Consider the following 18,412-nt stretch of genomic DNA (forward strand, 5'->3'; position numbering starts at 1 on the left):
GAACTGTTCACAAACAGAATTTGGCTTTGTGTCAAAACTTGACTATACAAGTACTATTTCATTTATAAAGAAAATATATCTATGATGAGTAAACTTTATTTTTATTCACATTAGAAAAATTTTATATAAAGAAATAAACTTCTAAATTATTAAAAGTTGATGAAGAAATTACAGATTTGTTGCTCTTACTTTATTAAAATGTTAAAGATTTTAAATCACTTATTTTAAATAAAAATAACAATGTAGTATTTCATTCCTAAATTACATGAAATTATATAGTAAAAAACACCAGAACTATATTAATTGTCTTTATCAATTGTTATGTTCAATAGTTACTGCAAATTGTCCACCTACACTCTGATTTTTTTCTTTGTTATATTAAGATTCAATCTAAAAAAACATGAGAAATCTATTTGGATAAACATATGAATGTGTAAAAAATTTAAATCTTTTACCTATCTATGTACAAAATTCATACATATGCAAACCTAATAAATTTAATGTTTAGGCTAGAATTTTAATATATTAATCAGCTAACAAAATAACTTTAGTTCAAGAATACATCTAATTTTCAAATACAGCGGGTGACGGGTTAACGAACATAAGCTGTTCCAAGACTTTGTTCACTATTCGAATTGTTCATTAACCAATTATCAATTTACCATAGGTTTTTATGGGAATTTGATTAATTCATTCTGGAGACCCCAAAAAATAAAAAATATACACTTTCTTACTATGTTTATTTATATGTAATAATAAAACAACATATATACACAGTCTTGCATTCTTATTAATCGTGTTTTTTCCATTTGTGGGGGTTAAAGAATCTGTCTAATATCGATTGCTTTTCTCTCTTCTTTGAAATTTTTCAGAAGTAATTAATTAATAGCATTGTTGTTGTAGAGATCCCTAAGCCTATTAACCTCAACCTGGTTTGGATGCCATTCTAAGACCATCGTTCTGACATCATTCCACTTTTTCAAAAGATGTTTAATAGCAGATATTGGCATTAATCCTCTTTTTCAGAAGAAAACATCTCGCCAAGTTTCTTGGTGTTATTCATTCAAGAGTTCTTGGCATTCTTCTGTCATCAGATCCATTTCAGGTGTAGTCAGGCATTCTATTATGAGATCTTCAATGTTCTTTATTTCTCAGATGTGATTGTTTTTTACTCCTTTAGCTGCTTGAGTCTTCTTGATTACACTATATTTTTCTTGATTACACTATATTTTAGATAAGATTGAACTGCAGCCTACTGTAGACCTATTCAAGCCATACTGTCCAGCAACACCAGACATTTGTCCACTCTCTACCTTTGCTATTATACTCTCACCTTTCTTATATATAATTTATATATAATACTGTACAGACGATAGTAATCTCTCCGTAGCGTGGCGCTACGGACGGCAGGAAAGTAGTTTGGCTGCCCGATGACGTTTTACATAATTATAGGAGGTTTTTACGGATACCGTCGCAATTTTTTTGCAGTTTTATAGGAATCGTAATTATAGGGGGGTCTACTGTATATATTTGCCAATCCTTTGTGAACTAGTCAGTTATAAGACTGCTTTTGTAACTAAAACTGTAATAAACTTTGCTATTATTTGTAAGAAAATATATGGTTCACAATTTTTTATTTACAGAAGTTTTTTCAAGTCTTCAAAAGGTATCATTTGTAAAAAAAAAAAAAATTAAGAACTTAATTGAATATTTGATTTGTGTTACCATCATGGCTTTTGAAATATTTTAAAGAAATGCCCTAATTTAAAATAGTTTTATTTCATCTTAATTGATTAAAGTTTGTTTTTTGAATGTTTCAGATTGTAAATTGTTTAAATACTTTTTTCATAATTTATCAAATTTTGTTAAGTTGGCAGTTTTCCAAACTTAATTTGAACACTTTCAGAAAAATGTTTAAATGATGTAATGAACATGAAAATGTAGAATATAACATTAATAATAATGTAATTAGATTTAATACATGGAATGCATTTTATTTAATCTATTATGGAATTTTGACTAAGTTAGAAAATTTAAATATTTTTATTATGTTATTTTTGGTTATTCAAAAACATTTCATATTATTTCAAATAATTCTCAATTTTAATTTATATTTTTAGTTGTTACAGGATATAGTAATGGAATTAATTACAAATGAAACAAATAAAATGATTCAAAATGATGTCAGATGGGAAACATTTTTAGAAAAGTCATCAGAGGAAATTTTTTCAGCACTTTTAGAATCATTATTATTAATATTTTTAAGGTAAAATTTAATTTATTGTTAATGAAATATGATAATAGTATGACATAATAACAGCAATACAACAATATAAAATTATTGTGTAACAATTTAAAATTAATTATATAAAAAAAACTTTCAAGTGTAAAATTTTTTAAACAGTTTTTAAATCTATAGTGAAATTTGCATTGAAGTATTTACAACTGAAAAGGAAGAAAAGCAGTTATTATTTGAAGCAAAAGAAATAGAGAGAAAAACAATAGAAGTTGAATGTTTGCATCTTACTGAAGAAGTGGTTGTTGAAGAAGCTGAAAAAATTTCAAGGTTTAAAATTATTTAGTTTTTCTATGTATTTAATTTTCAAATGTAAACATATTGAATAAATTTAAAATTTTTACAGAAATATCTACATGGATATTAAAACAAAATGTTTAGAAATTATTGGACAAAATCTATATCATGATATAATCTCTGAAATTTTAACATCTGAGATTTTTGATATTGCTAATGAAATTCATTATAAAGAAATGGAAATAAAGAGAAATATGCTCAAAGCAATACAAGAAGAAATGAAATTAATTCGTATTCGTAAAGTACTTGACAGGTATGAATAACTGTTGAAATTAAAAATGTATATATAATAAATTTTTTAGCTGATAGTGTTTTTCTTTTCACATTAAATACAAAAATAAAAATAAGTAATGCTAATTTGCCAAATTAAATTTAATAAATGCAAATAATTTACGCCACCACTAAAGAACTGCTAATTTAACAGTGCTGTATGTAGCAGCAATAATTACCATATTTTTCAATTGTCTTTTCATGTATTAATATTATTGTAAAACTCTAATTCCAGCTTTGTTAAAAATTTGTTTTTTCAGCAAGGCTTTGATTCAATTATTTAATATAGTAAAAACTTGTTTTAATCTAATACTAAATGAATTTGTATTAAGTGAATAACTATTCTTTGTCATAGGTCATGAAAATCAAAGAATTTTTTTTATATANCCCCTATAGTTTTGTTAATTTTCTAGTATAAGTAGTGTATAGCTTATTTGTAAATATATTGATTTATATATGATGTCTTATATTTTACTTGATCAGGTCAAAATATGGAAACTAGTTATATATCTATTCTACGTGCTCAAGCGGGAAAACTTTCTGATCATGATTTCATAACAACAGTCACTTCAGAAAATTCAAATATTTTTGAAAGGAGAGTTGCTGTTCCAGAAAAGTTGGAGTTTTCTACAGTAACAGATGAGGTAATTGTGCCTAATAGAACACCATGTTACTTAATCATCTTAAGGATAGAAAACTTTATTACAGTTTCCAGTAGTAATATATAAAAATATTTATTCTTGGATAATTTTAAATATGTTTTAAGATTCTTTAAGTAGAGAATAGTTAAATAAAATCTGAAATTGGGAGTCATTTTTGAAAATATTACTTAGGTATCTATTAACATCAAATTTTAAAATGTAAAATTTCTCATAAAACAATGAGGACAATATATTCAAAATTAAGCTTGAACAAAAACAATAATCGATACTGAAGAAAAGAAATTGCTTTGTTACAAATTTTTTCAACTTGATAAAATGTATGATGATTAGATGTTTAATTATGGTTAAGACCAGTTAAGTTATTTCTGCTTGACCTAATTAGCAAGAATGGGGAAAAAATTGTAAAGTCAGCTCAGTATAGAAGGAATCAAAGCTAAAATATTGGTCTTTTTATGTTGTAGATACAATATAACACAAAAACTGTAAACATTCACACATTGTCCATTCTATAAAATTCTTTTATAATGCCTGAAAATAAAATGTATCATCTTTATAGATGATATTTATTTTAACTTAGAATTGAAAATATATTCTATTTAAATAAATAATTCAATAAAATTTAAAGAATGTATGTTAGGACTATTTCATATTACTGAAGCATGTTTAAAGACATGAAAAAGCCCAGTAAGTAACAGTAAAGTAAGCAGAGTTTTAATAACTGGATTTTCTTAAAAATTTATGATTTTGAAAAATATCTCATTTAATTTTGCATACTTTTATTATAAATCAAATGTTAAAATGACTTCTGATTTCTTATGTTAATTATAAAACAAATTAAACTATAACACATTTGAATGGAAACTGTTAGAAGTAATTTTAAATATTAAATATTTTTTAGCTCTATTTTGTTTAAGATATTTTCAATTGTAATAAATGATGGATTTGTATGTTGATTAATAAATATCAAAAATCTGTTTGTTTACAAAAGTATTTATTAAGTTTACGAAATATAAATTTTGAAATTATTCAAAAAAAAAAAAGATGGAAGAAGAATTTTAAAGTACTAAAACCTGGAGATGTTTTTATGATGATAAGGGGAAAAAACAAATAATGATATGGATAAATAAAGTATTAAAACTTCTGCTTTAGAAACAGAATCTTTTGATAAATCTGAATTGTGTTATATATTATTTTTTAAGTTATATTATTGCCACAATGTTGGCATGTCACAATTACAATTTAAAAAAAATATTTTAAAGCAGTACTTCTATCATTGTACAGTAAAATTTATTTATGCATAGCTATATATATATATATAACATATATACAGTCGACCCCCTATAACGTGCGTTCCTATAACGGAAATTCCTATAACATAGCGAAAAAATTGTAGCAACATTCGTATAAAGGAGCTCCTAAAACGTCGTCGCCGACTTGTTTTGCGACAAGATTGATAGAATCTGGACCAATAGTGGATGAGCAGCCGAACCTGCCACGCTACGGAGCGGCTAAATTGAGTTTGCTATCATCTGTACAGTATTATATATAAATTAGGTACTGTACATATAATTATATATAAATTAGGTACTGTATATATAATTATATATTAATTTATTGTAACTTTATTATAATTATATATATGCTTTCCGCCGCCCGGCGCCACGTTACGGAGAGTTTAGGCTAGTAAGTTGAGTTTATTATCGTCTGTACAGTATGTAAATTAGGTACCGTAAGTCTAATACAACACTAATTTTATACATTTCTTGTGAAAGAAACACTTCTTATTCAACGGCCATAAAAATTATTTATATTAATGATGTCTCCAAAGGTCAAGTTATTTTTCTGCGAAAAATTCGTTATCAGAAATCGCGGCCGCCATTTCGTGTGCTGTTCCGCGATGAAAACAAGCTTTGAGCAACGGCGTAGTCGAACGGTGCACANCAGAATTGGGTATTAATGAAGGAATAGGTTGGACATCTGGAAACCGCTGGTAAAAGTTTTTCCATGTTTCAAAGTTTATTATTGAAGTGTTTTTGCATAACTCTATTTTAAAGTGGAATTTTCATATTATAGACCAAAATGATTTACTATCTTTGCTGTTCTTTTTAGAGTTGATTCAAGGTTTGTGAGGTAGTTTGCTTTTTAGCTTAGTTTACTGTAGATTTGTTTGGCCTCTCTGTAGTTATTGAAATTTAGGATATTTGAATTTTTACAAAACAGTTTTAAGTTGATTTGTTTCATCTTTTTTATCTTGTAATAGTCAATGTCATACCATGGGTTTTTTAATTTGTTTTGGATGGGTCTTTTGTCATTTTTAATTTATATAAAATCTATTCATTGCATATATATATATATATATGCAATGAATAGATTTTATATATATATATGTTTTAACATACAGTAAAACTTATCCTAAATTGAACCTGAAGAAAATGGAAACCTACCTAAATGGAAAAAATTGTTTGGAACAGAGCAACTTTTTATTAAAAAAAAGTATACAAAATGGAAACATGCCAAACAAGAAAAAGTGTTTGGTACCATGAAATTCTAATTTATATAGTTTTTATTGTATTAATTAAACATTTTTTCACTAATCTAAATACTTGTTGACAAGACTATGTCTTGTTTATAAAATCGTACTGCCAGTCACTATTACCAGCTTAGAGGTATGAAGGAGTACATGTCAAGAGTTGATATTTGGCACAGAGTATTAGGTACCCAAATCATTTGCACAGACTTGTAGGTAGTCAAGGGACCGAGAACCAAGTCAAAATAAAATACAAAATGGCAACCCTCTTCTACAAACAGGCAAAACAACCACCTCACCCCACCAAAGTCAGGTAGGGGAGAGTACCACCCACAGTCATTCTAAGAAGTGAACTCTGACTTTAGGACTGAACACTAGTTTCTTCTATGTTAAATAAAATTTGGGAGTGCTTCAAATATGACATTAAAATGGTTTTATGTTGTTACAAGTGGGTTTTTTAAACATTATCTAGTATAGCAAAATTGTGGGACCAATAAAAATTTGACGTGTAGGGCGGCACCATGTGACCTTCGTCTTTTGACCTCACTTTGCTCCTAAACTCTAACAAAGAGAGACATCTTTTTACTTCATTTAGTTAACCTTTTGATTCGACAGCCATGCAGATCTTGGATTTGTATTATATTTCAACACTTCTGGAAGCGAAGACTAGCTCGAGGGTCTGGGTAGCGTAACTGGTAAGCGCGCCGCAAGGCAAGCGGAGGCTGCGGGTTCGAGTCCCGCCCCGGGCCAGTTCTTTTATTCCAGAAGGTTCTAATTTATTTAATTTATTTAATTTTAATTATTAATTTATTTAAGAGATGGCGCCTAACGTCTACCTCAAGTGTCAAATTACTTTATTCCAATCATTTAATTAGCCGTATTATAGCCCGATATTTAGGCGATCGTTTGGTGATGTATTTACTACTCGGGCTATGAGTTGTTGATATTTATATATATATATNTTAAAATGTTAAAGATTTTAAATCACTTATTTTAAATAAAAATAACAATGTAGTATTTCATTCCTAAATTACATGAAATTATATAGTAAAAAACACCAGAACTATATTAATTGTCTTTATCAATTGTTATGTTCAATAGTTACTGCAAATTGTCCACCTACACTCTGATTTTTTTCTTTGTTATATTAAGATTCAATCTAAAAAAACATGAGAAATCTATTTGGATAAACATATGAATGTGTAAAAAATTTAAATCTTTTACCTATCTATGTACAAAATTCATACATATGCAAACCTAATAAATTTAATGTTTAGGCTAGAATTTTAATATATTAATCAGCTAACAAAATAACTTTAGTTCAAGAATACATCTAATTTTCAAATACAGCGGGTGACGGGTTAACGAACATAAGCTGTTCCAAGACTTTGTTCACTATTCGAATTGTTCATTAACCAATTATCAATTTACCATAGGTTTTTATGGGAATTTGATTAATTCATTCTGGAGACCCCAAAAAATAAAAAATATACACTTTCTTACTATGTTTATTTATATGTAATAATAAAACAACATATATACACAGTCTTGCATTCTTATTAATCGTGTTTTTTCCATTTGTGGGGGTTAAAGAATCTGTCTAATATCGATTGCTTTTCTCTCTTCTTTGAAATTTTTCAGAAGTAATTAATTAATAGCATTGTTGTTGTAGAGATCCCTAAGCCTATTAACCTCAACCTGGTTTGGATGCCATTCTAAGACCATCGTTCTGACATCATTCCACTTTTTCAAAAGATGTTTAATAGCAGATATTGGCATTAATCCTCTTTTTCAGAAGAAAACATCTCGCCAAGTTTCTTGGTGTTATTCATTCAAGAGTTCTTGGCATTCTTCTGTCATCAGATCCATTTCAGGTGTAGTCAGGCATTCTATTATGAGATCTTCAATGTTCTTTATTTCTCAGATGTGATTGTTTTTTACTCCTTTAGCTGCTTGAGTCTTCTTGATTACACTATATTTTTCTTGATTACACTATATTTTAGATAAGATTGAACTGCAGCCTACTGTAGACCTATTCAAGCCATACTGTCCAGCAACACCAGACATTTGTCCACTCTCTACCTTTGCTATTATACTCTCACCTTTCTTATATATAATTTATATATAATACTGTACAGACGATAGTAATCTCTCCGTAGCGTGGCGCTACGGACGGCAGGAAAGTAGTTTGGCTGCCCGATGACGTTTTACATAATTATAGGAGGTTTTTACGGATACCGTCGCAATTTTTTTGCAGTTTTATAGGAATCGTAATTATAGGGGGGTCTACTGTATATATTTGCCAATCCTTTGTGAACTAGTCAGTTATAAGACTGCTTTTGTAACTAAAACTGTAATAAACTTTGCTATTATTTGTAAGAAAATATATGGTTCACAATTTTTTATTTACAGAAGTTTTTTCAAGTCTTCAAAAGGTATCATTTGTAAAAAAAAAAAAAATTAAGAACTTAATTGAATATTTGATTTGTGTTACCATCATGGCTTTTGAAATATTTTAAAGAAATGCCCTAATTTAAAATAGTTTTATTTCATCTTAATTGATTAAAGTTTGTTTTTTGAATGTTTCAGATTGTAAATTGTTTAAATACTTTTTTCATAATTTATCAAATTTTGTTAAGTTGGCAGTTTTCCAAACTTAATTTGAACACTTTCAGAAAAATGTTTAAATGATGTAATGAACATGAAAATGTAGAATATAACATTAATAATAATGTAATTAGATTTAATACATGGAATGCATTTTATTTAATCTATTATGGAATTTTGACTAAGTTAGAAAATTTAAATATTTTTATTATGTTATTTTTGGTTATTCAAAAACATTTCATATTATTTCAAATAATTCTCAATTTTAATTTATATTTTTAGTTGTTACAGGATATAGTAATGGAATTAATTACAAATGAAACAAATAAAATGATTCAAAATGATGTCAGATGGGAAACATTTTTAGAAAAGTCATCAGAGGAAATTTTTTCAGCACTTTTAGAATCATTATTATTAATATTTTTAAGGTAAAATTTAATTTATTGTTAATGAAATATGATAATAGTATGACATAATAACAGCAATACAACAATATAAAATTATTGTGTAACAATTTAAAATTAATTATATAAAAAAAACTTTCAAGTGTAAAATTTTTTAAACAGTTTTTAAATCTATAGTGAAATTTGCATTGAAGTATTTACAACTGAAAAGGAAGAAAAGCAGTTATTATTTGAAGCAAAAGAAATAGAGAGAAAAACAATAGAAGTTGAATGTTTGCATCTTACTGAAGAAGTGGTTGTTGAAGAAGCTGAAAAAATTTCAAGGTTTAAAATTATTTAGTTTTTCTATGTATTTAATTTTCAAATGTAAACATATTGAATAAATTTAAAATTTTTACAGAAATATCTACATGGATATTAAAACAAAATGTTTAGAAATTATTGGACAAAATCTATATCATGATATAATCTCTGAAATTTTAACATCTGAGATTTTTGATATTGCTAATGAAATTCATTATAAAGAAATGGAAATAAAGAGAAATATGCTCAAAGCAATACAAGAAGAAATGAAATTAATTCGTATTCGTAAAGTACTTGACAGGTATGAATAACTGTTGAAATTAAAAATGTATATATAATAAATTTTTTAGCTGATAGTGTTTTTCTTTTCACATTAAATACAAAAATAAAAATAAGTAATGCTAATTTGCCAAATTAAATTTAATAAATGCAAATAATTTACGCCACCACTAAAGAACTGCTAATTTAACAGTGCTGTATGTAGCAGCAATAATTACCATATTTTTCAATTGTCTTTTCATGTATTAATATTATTGTAAAACTCTAATTCCAGCTTTGTTAAAAATTTGTTTTTTCAGCAAGGCTTTGATTCAATTATTTAATATAGTAAAAACTTGTTTTAATCTAATACTAAATGAATTTGTATTAAGTGAATAACTATTCTTTGTCATAGGTCATGAAAATCAAAGAATTTTTTTTATATATTATCATAGAAAAATATAGTAAATAAAGTGCATTTTCACTGATCCAAACCAGTTTAACTTGCCTATTTTTTTGCTAAATTTTCACCAAAAAAAATAAAAAAAGATAATGGATGAAATTCTTTAAATCATTATGAATTACAAATTAATATGTAATAATAGTATATATTTTAACACTACATTGTATTTGGTACATATATTTAACATTTAAAAAAAAATATTATTTCTGTAGTTTTTTTTTGAATGGTAGAATATATATATATTAAACAACCCATACATAATTAGCTTGGATTAATGAGAATGCATTGTGTTGGTATTAAAAAATATACAAAATTATCTGAAAGATATAAATTATCAAAAAGATACTAAAATTTAGACTATTATATTAATTATCATAATTTTTGGAAAGGAACAGAATTACAGATTTTTAAATCATTGGAAATTTTCATATATGTTGACAGTTTAAAGTCATTATAGAATATTTGTAATTCTATTGTACTTTTAGTTTTTAGATAATATAACAAAATTATTTTAATTTTCTTTTTCATTTTTTTATAAATTTATTCAGTTTTTATTTCATACACATATTCAAGTTACAAATAATGATGTTTTAAATAAATTTGAATAAATTTTCTAAATCATTTAAATTTATTGAATTTAACAATATCTGTTTAAAGCAATATTTGTTTTGATTTCATAAAAATAGAATAGTTATTAAAGTATCAAGTTGTTAATATTAAATAAATTTTAAGATGGAAACAACTTTGCGTGAAAAGACGTCAGCTTGATGAAGCTCGAAAAACATTTCCAAGTGCACCTCCATTGGAAATGAAAAATTATAAGACTCCAAATGGTAAACGAGATGCTTTAAATTTTAGCAAGCATTTGCAAAAGCAATGTGTCTTAGGTAAAAAAAAAGATCTTTTAATATTTCTTTGTCTAAATTGAAAATAAAATTTTTAGTCAATAAACATTCATTTATATGCATTTCAGATTTAACAGTAAAAGATCAATTGAAGAATACAATATTCTCTGAACCACTAGATTTGAAAAATATTCTTTGGAATTCATTATTTCTCAAATATGAGACTTTTCTTGAATCCTATACATTTAAACTGCTGCTTATTTTGCCAATGGAGACTGATGATCAATCATATTTATGGAAAAAATGGTTTACTGAAAAGTTCAAAAAAGACTGTAATGAAAATAGTATTTTGAAAAGTGGGGTAATTATATTTCCTTATTTGTTAATTTTTTTAATGTATGTTTAAAGTTATTTCTAATGGGTGATCAAATGGTAAGTTACTCAAAAGAAGTTTGGTGACACCACAAAATCAGACTTAATCACATTGTGAGCCAGCTGCACTTTTTACTTCCCTATTACGTATCATAAGAAACACTTAAATCTTAAATATTTATGTACTTCAGATGTGAGGAATAACAATTTAAACTCTAAATATAAAGTTTATGGACAACCCTTTATATGACTGAAATTTGTAGCCATATAAACAGAGTCATAATATAATCCTTCTTTTGAAATAAACATCTTAATGATTTTTTGTGAAACTCTTCTAAGTTTGCCCAAATGTCTCAACACCTTTTCTCAGATAACTTCTGTTTATGATAAGATGTTTAGTTATATAGAAATTTCACAGACTGCCATTTATTAAAGTGTTTATAAGCATAAATCTTTTTAAGTACAGATGATTTCAAGTATTTTTGCATAAACCATTGTCTTAAGTTTTGGGTAATGTTTCTTTTTTATGTAATTATGAAAATTCTCCATTCTTTAGTGTAAGGAATTTCCAGTTATTATAATACTTAATTTAAATAATAATTACAATATTACATTTGGAGTCTCATTTGGTTTGTGAGAAGTCAGCAGAGGGTAAAATTTGTTTTAAAATGAAAGGAAACTTTCTCCTTGCCTTTCCCAGAAAGGGAATGATGAGGATTTCGAGGAAGTTTGTAAAAAATGTATATCTCATTCCATTGTCAATGATATGATCTACTCAAAGTCAAAAAAGTTTAATTTTTACATTATATATTATATACTGACAATAATTTTGATATTGTAGATGAAAATTGGTCACCTGCTCCTTTGACTTTTAAATTGTGCACCAGTAAGGGAATGTAGACTGAATCAAAAACTTTCTGAATGTCTATGAACGACTCATATACTTTTCTGAGTTTTTTAGTTAAGTGAAGCTGTAATAGTGATGATAATAAAATTGCAGATTCTGTTCCCTTATTTTTGATATAGGCATACTGGAATTTAGCTTCTAGATCCATTGTTTTAGTCCCATTTTGAAATTTTGTAACTAGTATTGTTGTAAAAAATTTCTCATTGTTGATAATAAAGCTATGGGTCTATAATTACTTGGAGAGAGTTTGTTGTATATCATTATGAGTATAACAGAATTCCAAGAGTCTGGGTATTTAGTTGCTTTATACATTGAATTGAACAAGTGCAGTAGTTTTATTCTTGCTTGATATGGAAGTGTCTTCAGAAATTTAGTTGGGATGTAATCACTTCTTGGAGTTATATTGCTACAAATTTTGATTATGATGTCTTCTAGTTCTTTAATTGTAAGTTTGGAGTTCAGATATTCATTGTTAAAATCAGAATTGGGTATTAATGAAGGAATAGGTTGGACATCTGGAAACCGCTGGTAAAAGTTTTTCCATGTTTCAAAGTTTATTATTGAAGTGTTTTTGCATAACTCTATTTTAAAGTGGAATTTTCATATTATAGACCAAAATGATTTACTATCTTTGCTGTTCTTTTTAGAGTTGATTCAAGGTTTGTGAGGTAGTTTGCTTTTTAGCTTAGTTTACTGTAGATTTGTTTGGCCTCTCTGTAGTTATTGAAATTTAGGATATTTGAATTTTTACAAAACAGTTTTAAGTTGATTTGTTTCATCTTTTTTATCTTGTAATAGTCAATGTCATACCATGGGTTTTTTAATTTGTTTTGGATGGGTCTTTTGTCATTTTTAATTTGGATGTAGCCATTCTTATCTGAATGAATCATGTTATTATAAGTTGGTTCACTATTTAGATCAGTTATTTCTGGAATGTTGATAAATCTGTTTTCAATTTCATCTAAATACAGAAGGTTGGTTGCGTACCATAATGCCAATTTGTATATTACCCATAGTTCCAGTTGTAGGAAGTAGAATAAAAGCAACTGGCCCATGTGCTGCTGTATATTCTGAGTTTTACTTTTGATAAATAAGGTTTATCTATTGCAAATATGCCACCTAAAATTTCAGACTTTTGGGCAGGTTATGTAACTACTCTTTCCAAAGCAAAATATTTGCAAACTCAAATTATTAAAATGTGCAAAAATCATGGTTTTAATGTTTCACAATATGGGATACAGTCAGTTCTCAAAAGAAATGATTTGCAAGAGCCAGGACCATCGTCAAGTGTTTCAATTTGGCCCAGAAAAAGGAACACCCTAAGCCACACACCAGAGGTGATAGCAAAAGTGTGACGACTGATCAGTGGTTCAAATCCAAAAACCCAACAAAGTATTGCCCAGAGTGTTGGAATAGCCCAGTCCACAGTTCATGTCATCATTCACAAGAATTTGAAACTGGAGAAACACCATAAAGGTCAAGTTCACAAGCTGCTGTCTCATCACATCCAAGAACGAAAGACCAACTGCCGAAAACTGTACGAAAAGTATCTTTCGGTAAACAAGTGGCAGTTTGTAGTCATGCTAGATGAAGCATGGATGTACATGAACAATTGTAACAAATCACGGGCAATTTACTACAGACCATCAAATGGGGGAGACCATACGAAAAATGGTTCAAGAAATGTCGCAAAAGTTTTTCATCAGGCTTTATGGTCATTGCAGTTTATTGTTACTGTGGTAAACTAAACATCAAAAAAGTTGAAAAAAACGTTAAAATTAATTTGATATACTACCAGACTAATGTTCTGGAACCTCTATACCATGAAGAGATCCCCTACTTTGTATGGAAATGACCAAACAAATGTATAGGTGCATCAAGACAAAGCTTCCAGTCATACCTCCAAATTGACCCGAGATTTCATCCATGTATTCATCCAAATTGATCCGAGATTTCATACATGGAAACGGAAATCCATACCATCCCTGTGAAGTTACCCAACATGACTCCAGTGGACTACTGTGCGTTTGGTCTATGAAACGAGCTCTGTGAAGCCATTGTCCAAAAACAATGGCAGGCTTATGGAAAGCCTGGAAGGAGGAATGGGATCGTTTGGACATGAATATTCTTCAAAGAAACCATCTACAGTGGAAACTTCGACTTAGGGCTATAGTTTCACAACATGGCCATCAGATCAAGCATAATCAAAACTAACACCATGGCATTTAGGTTACTTTATAGGCCTCTTAATTTGGCATTATGTAATGTGATCAACCCTCTGTAACTTGACATTTTGTAATAGATCCTTTGTTGCCTGTTGAACACGTTAGTTGATATTCCATGTGAAAACAATAAGAATTTTATTATTGTTGGGAAATGATCAGATACATCATATATTGTTATAGTGAATTCTGAACAACAGTCTAACAAAAATTCTGTACATATAGTGAGGTCTATAGTGGATTTACCACTATGTTTGATACAGGTAAATTCTGCTGGATAATCGAGCGTGATACATCTGTTTAAAATATACATTTTATAATTGCTTATTGATTTTATTAAGTTTACTCCTAGTTTGTTAGTATGCTTATCTTTTGAATGTTGGATGTCCTGAATTAGTGAGTTAGATCCACTGTATTGGGAGTCCATCATCAGCAATACATGAGTTAGTTAGTCTTCGAATAGGAGGATATACAGAGTGATGTGCTGCCAAAGATCAATTATTTTAAAAATTTTGTTGAGTTTTAGTAAACAGTTGGGAGGAATGTAGGCAATCATTACAATTATCAGTTGACAGTCTTTGTTTCCGAGTATGGGTTTGTTCATTGAAAGTAGAAGTAGAATATAATTATCAGATTTTTTTGGTTTGAAGTATTTTGCAAAGGTGTTTTTTTATTAAAATACATAGGCCACCACTTGGACATCAAGGACCAAGTGGTATTCATGCTGGTACTGTTTCAGTTATGTAATCATTGAAAAAAGTTGATTTATAAAACAATTCCAGTGTTATCCACATTTTGGTTATTTCTATGATATCTGGTTTATATTTTAATTGAAAGTAATTCAGTGATGGTAATTTACTTTTAAGGCCTTGGCTGTTCCAGTTTATAACAGAAATTGGTTGCCTGTTTTTAATGTCTTTTTCCTGATGAGATTTTCTTTGATGTATTCAGTATCAACTTGCAATTTCTGTTGGCATAGGAAAAGGCAAAAAGGTATTCGCATAAACCAACTTCCCTGTATCAATACTGAATGTTATTCTGTCTCAGCCTATTAGTAAAATATCATTGTGTAGTTTTATTGGACAGTTTTGTTTTCTTATGTCATAATAGGCTGGAAGTAAGTGGTTTTGTCTTTTTCATGATTCCTTAGTGATGTCTGGTGAAATTTGCATATTTTTCCAATTTTCCAATAGGTTCTGTTCTTTCTTTGATATAAAGGCATTAAAAACCTAGTCTTGGATCTGTTTATTACTAAATGTTAGTCTTATGACTAGATTGGTTGATTTGGTTATTTGAGTTATGTTTAGAACATCATCTTGTGATACATTATGTAGGTTTAGTGAGGAGTTAATAAATTTGTGAATTTTTAATTTGGAGATATTTTTTGACATGGATAATTATACAATATTATATTGTTATAGTGAAGTTCATTAATCAAAACATCCATTTTGTACTGCATTGAGTGTATTTTCTGTTTTTAAATTGTTGATTTGCAGTTTTAGGTTATCAATTTGGCCTTCTGTTTTTTTGGAACTGTTCTTTGTTTTCACTTATGTTTACATGAATTAAATCCAAGTCTTCTTTTATAGAAGTCATTTGGGTAGACAGTTTATCATTAGAAGTATTTATCAGTTCTGAGATTTTATACCATAGATGTGTTGGAATGTCTGGTGAGTCACCTGAATTAGTCAGTGAGATCAGAAAAATGCATTAGACTCACCTGGAGAACTTTGCAGACTTTGTGATATTGTGTCCATATGAGAATTGTTGATTGCTGAGGATGATTCTGGTAAGTCTTTATCCACTTGTAGGTTAAAGTCTGTTATAAGCTTGGAGTTAGATAAACGTGGTTGAGTCTTTTTACTTCCCAGTTTGGTTCGGTTCGGTTAAGTGGAGGTCTATCACGTTTAACTGGTGAATGTTGCATATCAATTAATTTTTACTACAGGTATACCTTGACTTATGTCGTTTCGAGTTACGTCATTTGTCAAAAAAGTATATGGAAAAATAAAAATCAAGTTTAAGTCATTTTATTTGACTTTACGTCTGTCTGCCACAAATATTGAAGTCATAATATCACTAGAAAAGCGTTTAAAGCACATAAAATATATACATTTACAAGTATGTACTGTATTTACAGTACATGCATTCATAAATTTAGATTACTTTTNCGCCTAACGTCTACCTCAAGTGTCAAATTACTTTATTCCAATCATTTAATTAGCCGTATTATAGCCCGATATTTAGGCGATCGTTTGGTGATGTATATTTCAACACTATTGTAAATATCATGTAGCCGATCCAAATTAAGTAAATTATTTACCTGGGTCATTTCTCAATTTTTACCGGCAGAACAAAAGATGTGGACTTCACAAACAAGATAGGACATGCCACATACAGATTTTAGCCACTCTGATAAAGACATTATGATACTAGGGTTGTCGTTATATCCAATGACATTATAATCGGGTTAAACTGTATATTGTTTGTGCAAAATAAAAAAATAATTTCAGACAATACAATAGCCACGATTATTTTTCAAAAATGGGAAATTTTCATTACGCATAGACAAAAATTCAACCCGGGCCGACATGCAACGGAAAGAAATTTCAACATAGATAGGTTAATTTCACCTAAAATTTATCGTGGATGATCTCATGGACATGGCTAGCGAAGTCTGAATGATTGCGCTCAAAACCAGCAATACCGAAGAAAATTGGAGAATAAGAACGAGACCCGCTTGAACGTCAGTGATTTTGCTCAGTAGTGAGTCTCCGAGACATAGTCTTGTCCCAAATACGGCTTTGCTGTTTTACTTGTTTAATTATAATTCCAAAGATACAGAAAATACCTGGTATTATATATTTTGTGCATTAAAATATTGTTTAAATTTATTAATCAAATCTAATGTAGATGTATGCTGAGTTCGTTTGTCTGTTTGCTCATTGCTGTTAGACTTCTGTAAAAATGTTGGAAACTGAAGAAAGACTTCTTCCTCCTGTTCTATGGGCTCAACGGAAACCTCTTATATATTTGAAGATAACTTTGGAAGATTGTAAAAATCCTACAATTCAGTTAGAAAAGGATAAATTGTATTTCAAGGGTAAAGGAGGCCCAGACAATAAAGAATATGAAGTAACTTTAAACTTTTTTAAATAAGTAAAACCAGAGGATTCAAAACATGTTGTTAGAGATCAGGGAGTTGAATTTGTTTTAATTAAAACAGAGGAAGGTCCTTATTGGAGCAGATTACTTCAAGATGCCAAAAAGCATCATTGGTTGAAAGTTGATTTTAACAAATGGAGAGATGAAGATGATTCCAATGATGATGTTGTTAGTGGCACAGATTTTGAAGATATGATGAGACAGATGGGAGGGTTAGGTGGTGGAGGAACAGATTTGGGAGATTTGGATGGTGAACCAGACAGTTATGATGATGATTAAAGAACAAAAAGGGTTCCTTGAAGTTTATTATTAAAAAACAGTTCACAGTTATATATACAGTCAACCCCCTATAAGATCATAGATACGTTCCATTTTTTAGGAATCCGATTTCTTACGAGTCGTTCCAATCACAGCCCGACACATGTGAAGTTTACGGACTATGGCTGATTGAAAGGTTTTCTTCCATAAAATTAATCGATTCTAGACTAATTTGACTCAACATTTCCAAAATACGTATATTTTTTTTGGAAATAATCCGTATAAACTACGCTATAAACAAAAAATTGTAGGATTACTTACCGAGTGTGCACTATTAGACATCCCCATTGCTAAAGCTTGTTTTCGTCACGGAACAGGTCAGCAAAAGCGGCCGATTTCTAACAACTTATTTTTCTGTGTAAAAACTTCGTAGAACTTTGGAGACATCATTAATATAAATAATTTTAATCGCCGTTGAATAAGAAATGTTTCTTTCACAAGAAATGTATAAAATTACAGTACTGTATTAGACTTACGGTACCTAATTTACATACTG

General features: G+C 28.6%; 2 protein-coding genes and 1 pseudogene across 2 annotated transcripts in view; all 3 read left to right on the forward strand.

Moving 5' to 3' along the window:
* The window catches only part of LOC111619702, a 7,439-nt gene extending 4,583 nt beyond the window's left edge, over positions 1 to 2,856 (forward strand). Inside the window, exons 2-4 of the mRNA XM_023361472.1 lie at positions 2,121 to 2,266; positions 2,420 to 2,566; positions 2,643 to 2,856. Of these exons, the coding sequence (XP_023217240.1) occupies positions 2,121 to 2,266; positions 2,420 to 2,566; positions 2,643 to 2,856 (507 nt within the window). The remainder of the gene's footprint in view (positions 1 to 2,120; positions 2,267 to 2,419; positions 2,567 to 2,642) is intronic.
* A 462-nt stretch (positions 2,857 to 3,318) lies between these two features.
* The window catches only part of LOC111619707 (germinal-center associated nuclear protein-like), a 59,330-nt gene continuing 44,236 nt past the window's right edge, over positions 3,319 to 18,412 (forward strand). Inside the window, exons 1-6 of the mRNA XM_023361479.1 lie at positions 3,319 to 3,507; positions 8,942 to 9,087; positions 9,241 to 9,387; positions 9,464 to 9,667; positions 10,820 to 10,974; positions 11,061 to 11,293. Coding sequence (XP_023217247.1) covers positions 3,355 to 3,507; positions 8,942 to 9,087; positions 9,241 to 9,387; positions 9,464 to 9,667; positions 10,820 to 10,974; positions 11,061 to 11,293 — 1,038 coding nt within the window. The 5' untranslated portion in view covers positions 3,319 to 3,354. The remainder of the gene's footprint in view (positions 3,508 to 8,941; positions 9,088 to 9,240; positions 9,388 to 9,463; positions 9,668 to 10,819; positions 10,975 to 11,060; positions 11,294 to 18,412) is intronic.
* On the forward strand, positions 16,970 to 17,952 carry LOC111619711 (annotated as a pseudogene).

The sequence above is a fragment of the Centruroides sculpturatus genome, unplaced genomic scaffold (genome assembly GCF_000671375.1).
Source record: "Centruroides sculpturatus isolate CEXI.00-Female unplaced genomic scaffold, Cexi_2.0 scaffold141, whole genome shotgun sequence".
NCBI lineage: Eukaryota > Metazoa > Arthropoda > Arachnida > Scorpiones > Buthidae > Centruroides > Centruroides sculpturatus.